Source organism: Thermomyces dupontii (genome assembly GCF_041956625.1).
Source record: "Thermomyces dupontii strain NRRL 2155 unplaced genomic scaffold VTN31scaffold_2, whole genome shotgun sequence".
Taxonomy (NCBI): domain Eukaryota; kingdom Fungi; phylum Ascomycota; class Eurotiomycetes; order Eurotiales; family Trichocomaceae; genus Thermomyces; species Thermomyces dupontii.
Genome location: NW_027192308.1, coordinates 1,582,322 through 1,594,023, shown reverse-complemented (window position 1 = coordinate 1,594,023; position 11,702 = coordinate 1,582,322). Strand labels below are relative to the sequence as shown.

General features: G+C 56.3%; 4 protein-coding genes across 4 annotated transcripts; 1 reads left to right on the top strand and 3 right to left on the bottom strand.

Annotated features, from left to right (window-relative positions):
- Positions 1-1,377: 1,377 nt before the first annotated feature.
- Positions 1,378-2,823, top strand: VTN31DRAFT_2953 (uncharacterized protein; the record flags this gene model as incomplete). The annotated part of the gene is made up of 1 exon (XM_069403178.1): positions 1,378-2,823. The coding sequence occupies one exon, from the start codon at positions 1,378-1,380 to the stop codon at positions 2,821-2,823; it is 1,446 nt and encodes a 481-aa protein (XP_069262386.1).
- A 178-nt stretch (positions 2,824-3,001) lies between these two features.
- Positions 3,002-4,053, bottom strand: VTN31DRAFT_2952 (uncharacterized protein; the record flags this gene model as incomplete). The annotated part of the gene is made up of 3 exons (XM_069403177.1): positions 3,002-3,385; positions 3,439-3,750; positions 3,808-4,053. 3 exons carry the CDS (start codon positions 4,051-4,053, stop codon positions 3,002-3,004), a joined length of 942 nt encoding a protein of 313 aa, XP_069262385.1.
- A 283-nt stretch (positions 4,054-4,336) lies between these two features.
- On the bottom strand, positions 4,337-5,428 carry VTN31DRAFT_2951 (uncharacterized protein; the record flags this gene model as incomplete). Its single annotated transcript, XM_069403176.1, has 1 exon — positions 4,337-5,428. The coding sequence occupies one exon, from the start codon at positions 5,426-5,428 to the stop codon at positions 4,337-4,339; it is 1,092 nt and encodes a 363-aa protein (XP_069262384.1).
- Positions 5,429-5,733: 305 nt separating this feature from the next.
- Positions 5,734-10,733, bottom strand: VTN31DRAFT_2950 (uncharacterized protein; the record flags this gene model as incomplete). The annotated part of the gene is made up of 3 exons (XM_069403175.1): positions 5,734-7,431; positions 7,486-7,752; positions 7,803-10,733. The coding sequence occupies 3 exons, from the start codon at positions 10,731-10,733 to the stop codon at positions 5,734-5,736; spliced, it is 4,896 nt and encodes a 1,631-aa protein (XP_069262383.1).
- Positions 10,734-11,702: the final 969 nt, after the last annotated feature.

The following is an 11,702-nucleotide window of genomic DNA, read 5'->3' as shown; positions in this document are numbered from 1 at the left end:
CATTCTGAGACTGAGATTCCTGAACATACCTATCATGAGTCAGTGCGACCAACGTGAGTTAGACAATCTTCACCCAACCCAGGTCAAAGCTCAATGGCAATCATCGTCACAGTCGATGCACAGTGTAGAGTACTTACTAAATCCAGCCTCGTCAAAAGTAGGGTTCACCTGGCCCATTTTCGGTTTAGCCGAGTTTATCCAGGTCCACTCTTGCGCCACGCACGCAGCAGGCACATGGGTGTGTTCCTTTTCAAGGTTCAAGATCTGCACAAAGTCCGAACTCCCAAGCCACTGGTCCCGATCGGGAGGCTTAGCTGTCGATCTATGTTGTTGTTTGGAAAAAAGGCCCTGATCCAGATAGGGTTTAGCGTGGGAACTTTGTCCGATCTAGAAATCTCCTACAGAGGAACTGCCAATCTTCAACATCCCATCTTGAGGCTGGGATCAGCAACCATGCGTTTTGGTAACTCAATCCAACGCAGGGGCGGTGAACTTGGGGACTCAATCGCCCAATGAGTCAATGATGCCGGAGAAGGCAATCAAGTGCTCTCACTGACGGGGTTTACCTACGAGGGGACTTGGGCACATTTTCAATCCAGTCAGGGCTTCTTTTCCCGCAACGGTTCACCGCGGGTTGCCCGGACGATGCGATAAGGTTTCGATTTTCCAATCTCACCAAGTTTGACTTAGTTGGTCCAATCCATGAATGATCGGGTTTCATTTCATGACTGTTCTGAAGCGCGGAAGCTCACCGAGATCCTACCTTGCTCCTCCAGGACTCAGGAGTCCACGCACGACTTCCTGGTGACCCTCATCAAACAGTGAGATTGCAGCTAAGCATGCAGTGAAATTACTCCGTAACTCCCGAAATAGATAGATAAGGCCATGCAAGCAAGAAACAGAAAATGCCCGGTAGCCTGAATGTTATAGCACGTGGCGCTTCTGTGTGAATGAATGCTTTTGCATGCACAGCGCGGATCGACCGGAATCTGCTGTATCGACGGCCCTGACGGAGTCGAGTCTGACTTAGCTTGCTCTTCTCCACGCTTTCTAGAACATTGCGTGATCTGCATCCCATCCAGACTGTTCTGGGACCGTTGACGCTTCTGCGCAAGGGTTGGAAGATGAGCTCGCAGAGCAGGATAGAGGTAGATGCTTTCCGGCTCGAGGCCGCGCTGGGCCATAAGCAGGAGCTGCGGCGAGGCTTTGGGCTCTTCAGTCTGACCAGCCTGGGAATCATCATTGCTAAGTGAGTTCATTTTGCCTGTTGGATTCTCCCATTGCCGTCCTCGTCCACTGTGCCCTGTCTAATCGTCCGGTAGCTCCTGGGCGGCGACGGGAGGAACAATCGTCACTGCGTTGTACAATGGCGGGCCCATGGCGGTGCTGTACGGCCTGGTGGTCGTCAGCATCTTCTACACCCTGATCTCTGCGTCACTGGCCGAATTGGCCTCCGCCATCCCGTCCGCGGGCGGCGTGTACCACTGGTCGACGGTGGTTGCCCATCGGTACGGTCGTGCGACCGGCTTCTTCACCGGATACCTGAATGCCTGCGCCTGGCTGCTGTCGGCCTCGTCCATCTCGTCGATCCTCGGAAATGAAGCCGTCGCCATGTACCTGCTGATGCACCCCGGCGTCGAGTGGAAGCCATGGCAGGTCTTCATCGTCTTTATCATCGTGCTCTGGATGTGCTGCGGTATCGTATGCCTGTGCAACCGCTTCCTGCCCATGATCAATCGGCTTGCCCTGATTTTGTCCATGGGCGGGATGGTCGTCACCATCATCGTGCTGGCGGTGATGCCGCGAGGCCGTCACGCCAGCAACGAGAGTGTCTGGGGGACCTTCTACAACGAGACCGGCTGGTCGTCAGACGGCATCTGCTTCCTGACCGGCCTGCTCAACGCCGCCTTCGCGGTCGGTGTGCCGGACTGCATCAGCCATCTGGCGGAGGAAGTGCCGCGGCCGGAGGTCAAGGTGCCCCAGGGGATCATGCTGCAAATGCTCACGGCGTTTAGCACGTCCTTTGTGTATCTGATCGCCCTCTTCTACAGCATCCGGGATCTGGATGCCGTCTTCAACAGCTCCATTGGCTACTTCCCGACCGCTGAGATCTATCTGCAGGCCACGGGGTCGACGGCCGGCGCTGTTGGATTGATTGCGCTGTTGTTCCTGGCCACGTTTCCGACGCTGATCGGCACGCTCGTGACTGGAGGTCGCATGTGGTGGAGTCTGGCGCGGGACAAGGCAACGCCTTTCCCAGGCTTCTTCAGCCACGTGAATCCCCAGACGCAGACGCCGGTGCGCGCGACGGTGGCCATGGCATGCATGGTGTCCTGTCTTGGGGCGGTGTACGTCGGCAGCACGACGGCCTTCCAGGCGCTGATCTCGTCGTTTATCGTCCTGAGCACGCTGTCATACGCCGGCGCCATCCTGCCGCACCTCCTGACGGGCCGCAAGAACATCGTCCCGGGCCCGTTCCATCTGGGCAAGTACGGCTTCATCGTCAACGCCATGTCGATCGTGTACATAGCCGTCACGGTGGTCTTCTTCTGCTTCCCGCTGGTCATGCCGGCGACGGTCCAGAACATGAACTACACCAGCGTCATCACCGTGGGGTTGATGACGCTCGTGGCCATCTGGTGGGTGTTTCAGGGTTTCCGGCACTATGAGGGACCCGTCTACAGTATGGAGGCGGCAAGGAGGCTGGCCGCTTCATCGCCCGATCCGCTCGAAATGAGCACTAAGTTCACTTCGTCGAGTGATGTGACGCCAAAAGAATCGTTCAGCCTGACGACCACGGAGAATCGGACAGAGATGAATTGATACTGCATGTTTGATTTGTTTTGTTCTGGTATATAATTTCATTGAGACATTGACGACTGTATTGATGATTTTATTGTGCTGGAATGTTCAATGTCGTGATTGATTTGTGAGACAATATCATTTATTCATTTCCTCGCCCGGCATAACGCTCACTTAATTGAACCTCGTGAGCGGCAGTTTACTGTCTCGCCCGGATAATCTGACTCCCTTCCCAGGTCTCCCCCGCGTCAAGAGCCTGGAACTCCTTAACGGCGCCGGGCTCGACGCAGACCATCCGGGTGTACTCATCATCCGCGAGATCCGCCATCCCCTTAGCCTTCTCGCTCCACGGGTTCCACACGGTGACGGTGTTAAGGCCCTGTCGAACAATCGACAGCCGCGGTTTATCCGTCTCGGCATCGACGACGGACACCGGCGTGGCCGGGTCGACGTCGAGGTAGACGCGATCGGTTTCACCGGTGACAGCGATCGCGGAAGACGTTTCTTCCTTGAGAGCGAAGTTATCGGTTTTGTCGGAGTAGGACTTGGACTGGAGGTTCTTGATGCGGATTTTGTTGACATCCTAACAAATATCAGCGAACCAACTTCTTTGGGTGAAGTTTTAGAGAGGAATACAGGAACTGTAAAGTAATTATGCAGCAAAACATGAAACTCAAACCGCTCGTTGCCCTTGTTTTGCACCTGGAGCGAAATCTCCAGCGCATCCGGGGAGAGAATCACGCTGTACAAGAGCCCGAACTGGTAGGGCCAGGCCGCGCGGACATCTTCCTTGAGCATCTCCGTCGAGAGGCCAAAGTCGAGCTTGACGGCAGTCCCACCGTCGGACTCGGACGTGGACTTGCCCAGAAACGCCCAGGTAGCGGTTCGGGCAAAGCCATGTTGCGGGAGTTTCGAGGTTGCATGGTCGGAGGGAGGGGCACCGAAGACCTGATACAATCAGCCTTGTTCCTCCTCGTCAACCATGTAAAGATGTGTAGTCCGTACCGGAAACACCACCGGAATCCCACCCCGAATTGCCTTGCTCCCGTCCAGCACCGCCTGAGAGCTGACAAACAGTTGCTCCTCGCCGTCGGCCAGCTTCCACGACGTCACTGTCGCGCCGTACAGGCGAACGGACACGGATTCGCCCGTCGGCAGGCGCGCATCGACCTGTTTGTCGGAGACGTCGACGGTGGGCTGCGGGATGGAGCGGGAGACCCCAATGGCGGGGGGTTTGTGTGAGCGGTCCATGTTGCGCGGGGCAAATTCAGATGAAAGACAACTTAAGGGTTGAGGGTTGCAATCACAATTGGTAAGGAGTGAATTACTTCTCAAGGATTGTAGAGATTGAGAAAAGAAGTGCTTTTATTCATTCATTCAAAGTTCATAAGTAATCATAGGATTTATCGGGCAGTTCATGCTTCTTCATATGCACGTTGACGTGACCCGCGGAGTCAGAGCGGGACCAATCTCCGACACAATCAACATTGATCATAGTTCTAGATCAAGTATCTTAGACACGATCCATGATAGCTTACGCCCGCTGCCACACCACATTTGTCTCCCCCTCCAGACTAACACTTTCTATCGCGCGAATCTCATCCGTGGACAACCGCCAGCCGAGTGCGCGCGTCAAATCCGCCGCCTGGTCCGCATTGCGGATGCCAACGACGGGCACAGTGCCCTTGCAGAGATTATAATTGAGCGCCACCGCAGCAATGGGCACACGGCGGGCCTCGGCGATCCTGCGCAGCAACGCAATCGTCTCCTCGATCTCCGCGATGGGGTAACTACTAGCGCAGTACGACTCCCTCGGCTGGTGCCCACGCGAGTACTTCCCCGTCAACCTCCCCTGCGCCAGCGGCGCAAAGCTCTGGAAGATAATCCCTTGGTCGCGACAGACGCGGATCAGTCCATGCGTCTCCGGATGCCGTCTTAGAACCGAGTACTCGCACACATTCGTCGCCAACGGCACGCGGTACCGCGCCAATGCTCTCGCCATGCGCAGCATCTGCTCCGCATCGTAATTCACCACGCCGACCGCGCGGGTCAGCCCCCGGTCCACAGATTCCGCCAACCCCTTCGCCACCGTGCGGATCGAGCAAGGGTGCAGCGTTCCATGCACCAGGTAGATATCCACATACTCGAGCCGCAGCCGCCGCAGCGACTCCTCCAGCTTCTTCCGCGGGGCGTGCTGGCCCCCCGCGGTGAGGTTCACGCCATCCGGCACCGCGAACCACTTGGTCTGCACGACAAACTCGTCGCGTGGGACGCCCGCCAGCAGTTCCCCGCAGATCCGCTCGCTCTCCCCGCTGCCAAACGCCGGCGCCGTGTCGATCCAGTTGAACCCCGCCGCGCGGAGGTGCTCCCAGGCTTCGCGGATCCTGGGCAGGTCCCGCTCCGCGCGGTATGCCCATGTGGCGGTGTCTCCCCACGCCCATGCCCCGATGCAGGCGTACGGCACGAGGGTGTCGTCCTTGGCGCCGCGCATCAGCAGCCGGCTGTCCGCGTGGGGTGTTTCGTGCTCTGGAAGCACGTTGGCGACGTCGCTGCGGCCCGGGTCGACCCGTTTGGGCTTGCCGGGGCGGCTGAGGCTGGAGATGCGTTGGAGGATCTCCTGCGCCATTGTAGGTTTTCTAGGTAGATTCTGGGTAGTCAAACATTCTTCCATCTCGAAGAAAGTAAGACATGTTGCCCCCCATCGATGTCATGATGGCATTCCCGTGTCCATGGTTCCCTCGTGGCCAGTTGACAGGGTTGCCACCTCTTCTTCAACAAGACCGTAATCGCAATTTTTATCAATGAAGTACTAGTACTTATCATTCAACCCAAACCCCTACAGTACATAAATACATTAACTTTGGAAAACAACCTCTTACAAAACCCAAAGAAGCAAAACGCCAGTATGCAATCGAGTTTATATGTACATGCCTAGCCTCCCCGCCGGGCAGCATCGTGCACCCCAATCCGAATCTCAAACATCAAGTCGTCAATCTCCCGCAATGTCTCCCTGCCAATGACCAGCTGCTGCACGTCACGGAGCACCCCGCGCAGCGATGCGAGGACGCCTGCGCCGGTGACGGTGGTGGGAGTCGTCGTAGCATTGGGTCCCGCGTCGCTGTCACTGTTGTCTGTTTGAGCGGCGCGCGAAATGTAGTGAGGAACGGGAGCCGGGTCTGCATCTTCCATTCGTGCGTCGACATCCCGCTGGTCACCAGGACTCCGGTCCGGATGCATGGATTGGTCATCGTTAGTGTCCGCGATGGTATTGATGAAGTTCGAGCTGGGAAGATCTGGCTGCGGGTGATTCTCCGCGGCCGGCATTTCGCGTTGGCCTCCCTCATGGATCTCATACGGAGTCTCATGTGCGGGAGACACCTGGCTTGTTGTTGGAATATCGCTCGGTTGCAGCATTCCCTGCTCCGATCTCTCAGTTCGCATAGGCTCGGGCTCAGCCGGCGGGGTCTGCGCGGGCGATGATCGACGGCTAGACGACGACGAGTCCGCCCCGCTCTCTTGCCGGCGCCGCTTGTTTGTCGGGGACCGCCGCGGTGTCGACCGATCTGAACGAGAAGGACTCGAGCTCACTGGGGACGCAGAGCCGCTGCTCGAGGTCAAATCCGCGCCGGCTTTTCTGGTGGAGCGGCGCTTGCTTCGATCCACGCCAGAACTGCCTTCGGCTTTCCGCTTCTTCCGGCTCGGTCGATCCTTCTCAAAGCTGGCTGCCAGTCTAGATTCTAGTTCCAGCTGGGATGCAACCTGGAGATCCGTGTCGTCGAGATGAGAGTTGACTACAATGACCTCGAAACTGGTCGTCGATTCTCGCGCCGCTGGTGACTCGCGTTGTGATGGTGCGGATTCAGTATCGGAGCGGCTGTGTTCCGCAGGACCATCCTCGAGGGTCTGACGAGGCGTTGATTCCGGAGTCACCTTGCGAGAAACGGCTTCGTCAACCACGGATTCACCCCGAGTGGTAGGAGAAGCGGGCTGCAATTGAAGAGACCGCCGAGCGTCTCGCGGTGGCTGTTCTCGGATTTCCGGCGGCGACGACGGGATCTCCGCTTCGAGTTTCTCCAGGGCTTGGATTGACGCCGGCCGTGTCCTAAAAGCCTGCTCGGCCTGATGCTTCGCGCCGGGTGTAGGTGATGAGCCAGTGAAGACATCATCGCTGTCCAGGCCCAAGGACGGCGTTAGCGGTACTTCAGACAAGGGCGTACCGTCTCGGCTTTGACTCTTCTGTACCGCACGCCGTGTTTGCCTGGTTCTGGCTGGGCTTGGAAGCGCCGGCGACGAGGAAGGCAGTTCAGGCAGATAAGACGTGCAGTCGCCGTCTTGTCGCGCTGCAGACGCCCGTTTGCGATTGAAAACCGCTTCATTCTCGGCAGCCGACCGCGTGGGGGAGGAGCCTACCGCCATAAACTCGGCATGGAAATCATCACGGTGAATGCGATGGCGAGGAGTCGTCTCTCCATGCGTACCCGCAGGGAATCCAGCACTGCTCATGACCGGAGAAGAGCTGGGTATTGTCGAACGCGGTCCCGTACTATCCCGTTGGTCAAACCTTGCCTCAGCCGACCCAGCGGAATCCGCGACCTGAGAGCCCGCAGTTTTCGGCATATCACGATCGGCCTGCCCAAAGTCAGATTTAGATACAGAAAGAGATGGAGGTTGGCCAAAACATACCTCGGATCTTGGGCGCGAAGAGTGACATGAGAGCTGTAATCCAACCTGACCTTTCAGAAGATGAAGCGCTTCTTGCACAGCGGGTGGATAGGTGATTGACTGCAGACCAAATGTTGTATTCCACATTTCAATGAATCGATTGGCCGTACTCTTGTGCACAGAAGCTAGACCGGCACTAACGATGGTCTGAAACCTTCGCAGAGTAGAGGTATTGTGACTTATGGCTGTCTGGAGCAAATGCACAGTGGCCCGCGAGAGAGTGCGACACTATGAAGTCAGCAGAAATGGACAGAGAGACGGGCGTTGCTTAAACTTACGGCAATCGACAACTCCTTGTCTGCACCATCCTCGACTGCAAGGCGATGTTCTGCATCTCGTATCCATAACGCAAGGGAAGCTTGAATTCGATCCAAGACGGCCGTGCTGAACGAAAACAAACCATGTCCTAACAACGACGCCAATGACTCCATGAGCCTCGAGATATCGGCACTCTCCGCCTTCGGCGCCTTGTAATACTCGACCAAGACCCTCTCGATGGCCTCCAAGAGCTTGTTAGGAAATAACTCCTCTCGGACATCAACGCCACGGTCGGGACGTTCGGAAGACCTGTCCGGGTTGTGCCGGTGCCAATGTACCGACGTTGCCTGGCTGATCAAGGTCTCGAGGTGCAAGCAGATCTGCTGGGGATTCAAGTCTAAAAGGACCGCTGCCAAAGGCTCAATGACGAGCATCGCGATGCCACGGTCTTCTTTGTCCACTCTCACCATGCGAACGAGCAACTCGACCAGCGATTCCCAAGTCGCATGCGCGTCACGGTAGCATGCTCCGCGTGCGATAATCTTCAAGAGATTTCCGTACTCACGGGTCACGGAGCTACTGCGGTCCCTCATCGATTCTGGCGAAAAGGACCGTAGACACCGGGCAGTCAACTGGGCAGCGACTTCCCAGGCCTGGCGTTCCAACGCGGGAGAACGCGATGGCCGCCGTGCCACTTCAGCTGAACATACTTCTGTGCATTTCACAAGAAACTCCAGACGGGACCCGCGTGAGGATCGAGCTTCGTACGCGGGCTGAAGAAGGGCATTCACCAATTTCGAATAGGACTCGGTCGCCTCCAGGTCGTGAGAGCTGATTAATCGAAGGAGGTGCATGAACGGGGAATCCAAATTGGTACCGCTCTGGGACGTCCGATGACGGGTCGGGGTGTTTGCCGCCTGGAACGTCTCTTCGGCGGTCTTCAACAGCAGCTTCTCCGTAAAGGGAGCAGGTCCGATGGTCGAAATCATCGAGCCTGCTAAGAAAGAGAAACGGTCCAAGAACTCGTCCGCCGTCCAGGCATTCAGCGACGAGGGCCCTCCCCGCCAGATCCGTTGGAAGAGGCCAAGAACGCTGGCAATTGCTTGCATCAGATCGGCTGATGCTATGAGATCTTTGTTTGAGGCATCCGCCAACGCTTGACACAGGTGAAGCCAGGCAGTTTCGATCGGTGCGTTTGCGCCGTTACACCGTTTCCAGTCCGACGACCTCAAAAGAACGTCGATGACTTTGAGCACTGAGGATACCCGCGATCGGACCCAGCGGCAGTCCAGAGGCAGGAGATGTTCCGCATCCAAGGAACGACCCTCATCAACCTTGTGCTCGTTCCAAGCCTTTGGCTGGGAGCTCCACAACAGGGAAGACAGTGCACGACAGGCACAGTCAGTGAGCTCCGGAACTGACGCAAACATGGCGGTGACGGGTTCCTGGACGTAGCATTCCCAGAGGAAGTCAATGCGTTCAAAAGGATTCGAGGGGTGGAATCCATAGTACAGCAGATTGTAATAACTAGAAAGAACTGTCGGGCTGATCGCGCCATTCCGCTTCTCGATCTTGATCTTGCGTTCGATATGGGAGAGAATAGGAACGCTGAGCCTCTTCAACATGGAACGGCTGGTCGTTACGTTTGGCCCGATGGCGGCGACGAATCGGTCCCAGGCCGCGAAAGCATTAGTTTTGATTGCTGGCTCGCTGCAATTGAAACATCTCTGCGCGACCAGGGTCCATTCCTTGAAATGATGCCATTGCTCGATGCGAAACTTTCTGCTCCGCATCAGCAGGACGAGGATGGCCCAGATTTGCGGAACGTGAACGCCATTCTCGACCGGGGTCATCAGGCGCAGCAGCATCCGATCGCGGATTTCCGATACCATCCGACGGCCTTCGGGCAATTCCTTGTCGAAGTAGTCCAGCACCGCTTTCGAAACCGCGGTGTTGGGCCCAAGCGTGGCAATAATCTTATTACCCAGTTCGATGGCTCGGGTTCTAATCATGGGAGCTGAATGGAGCAAGGACGCAATGAGGTTCTCTATCCAGAGTTCCGGGTGAGATACCAGAATTGGCTTGGGTAGGTGTTGATACACGTTTAGGCGATGGATGAGAATGTTGTTGCCGCTCACGCGATTGTGGATCTCATTCATGACCGAGAGAATGTGCGCCCATCGAGGCGTCGACATGATTCTTTGAGGAAAACCCTGGGCCAGGGTGTGGGCGAAAAGGTTGAGTACGGCCTTGGGCAGCTTGCACTCCTGCAGCGCGTTGAGGGCATGGTCAATCATGAACACCCTGAACTCATCGGGCAGCTGCGCCGCGATTGACTTGTTGCATGCGAGCAGGATACCCAGCTTCAACGCATAGATCACCAGATTTCTCTCCATCACGCTGTCTTTTTCAAAATCGCGGGTCACGTCGCGCTGGATGAAGTGGCACAGCGAGTCCAGTTTGCCCACGAGGGCATCACAAACGGGGACATCTTCGTAGCTCTTCCACATCCCAACCAATTGCATGTATGCATCGATGCGGGAACTGAGCAATTCGCCCGCCAGTTGGTGCGTGGTCGACTCCAGCAGCATTGAGAGTGACTGGGTTGGCTGCGGGCTTTGCACATTCGTGTCCACCGTCGTCGGAGGGCTTGCTGTTGGCTTGAGTATCGACTTGGCGGGTCGGCATTCACTTGAGCGCGGCAGGGTTCGAACTGGGGACGGGTCCGTGAAGCTGGGGGGCTTGATGTAGTTTGCGGAGGGGGAGAAATTGACTTTCTTTGGCCGGGTATTTGAACCTCCGCTGGTCAGACCGGGTGCAGATGGCGGAGACACTTTGGGGGTGTCGAGCAAAGTCGAGAATCGCGCCGCATCCTGTGCAATGCTCTCGTAGTGTGCAGACGAAGCTGCCTGGGGCGGCTGAGCCGGGTAGCCATTGAGCACCTCGCCCATGGTTCCAAGCATCACGGCAAACCGCGGGAGAACGACCCTGCAACGGGCATTGCTATGGGGGAAAATGAGTCAGGCCGTCTGATCACAGGCTGGCGGCCATATCTGGGAATCCCGCGATGAGTTGAAACCAGACAACAATTGTTACGTGCACGGAGAAAGCGACCTGCATTACTTGCTCCACGACGCGCCGCGCGACACATGTGGCTGGTGCACGCGTAAAGTGGTGCGCCATGCGCCATGCGCCACGGAGTCGTGTTTAGCGGCCGCAGGCATTCATACCCCGTGACTTTGACTGTGGCTGATGAAGCTAGCCGTTTGCGGTAATATGAGTTTATTACGTAATTCAGTAATCAAACTGCCTGTTTAGGTCAAGCGTATAACCTAACCTACGAGTACGGAGTACATATGCGGCATTTCATGTAACTTAGTTATTTTGAGGCCCGCAAACAGCAAAGGCGGGCGAAGGCCGTTCACTTTCAGTCGCGGTCAGACCAGGATGGAGCTTGGTCCAGCGCCCTAACCGCGATCCTCCTTACATCCGGGACAGTAATTGGTGGCGCCTCGACCAGCAAAGACGGAACCTCGCAGCGATCTGCTTCGTAGTGCTACATGAGTGCTACCTCCTGTAGGAAGTTTGCTAGGGCTTGGGACAGGAATGGATGGCAATGAACCTGGTACTGTGGTACCTTGGACTCGAAGCTCCGAGAGTTCAATGGAGAACAGGCCGAAGTTCAAAGACAACCGAGATTTCCGCGCTGTAATTATTGATTCGAGTCATTTCATAAAGGAGAGAGACAGAAGCCGTCGTTTGAGTTCCTCATGCGCGTCTCCGGAGAATACTACAGTATAGTACCTAATAGGCCTAATGATTCCTGATGGATCTACATCTAAGTACTTCTTGAATCTTTCGAAGGTCGCCTGTGGACAACTCAAGAGTCTCGGTTTTCTTGGGCCCAGCAGCACGCTTCA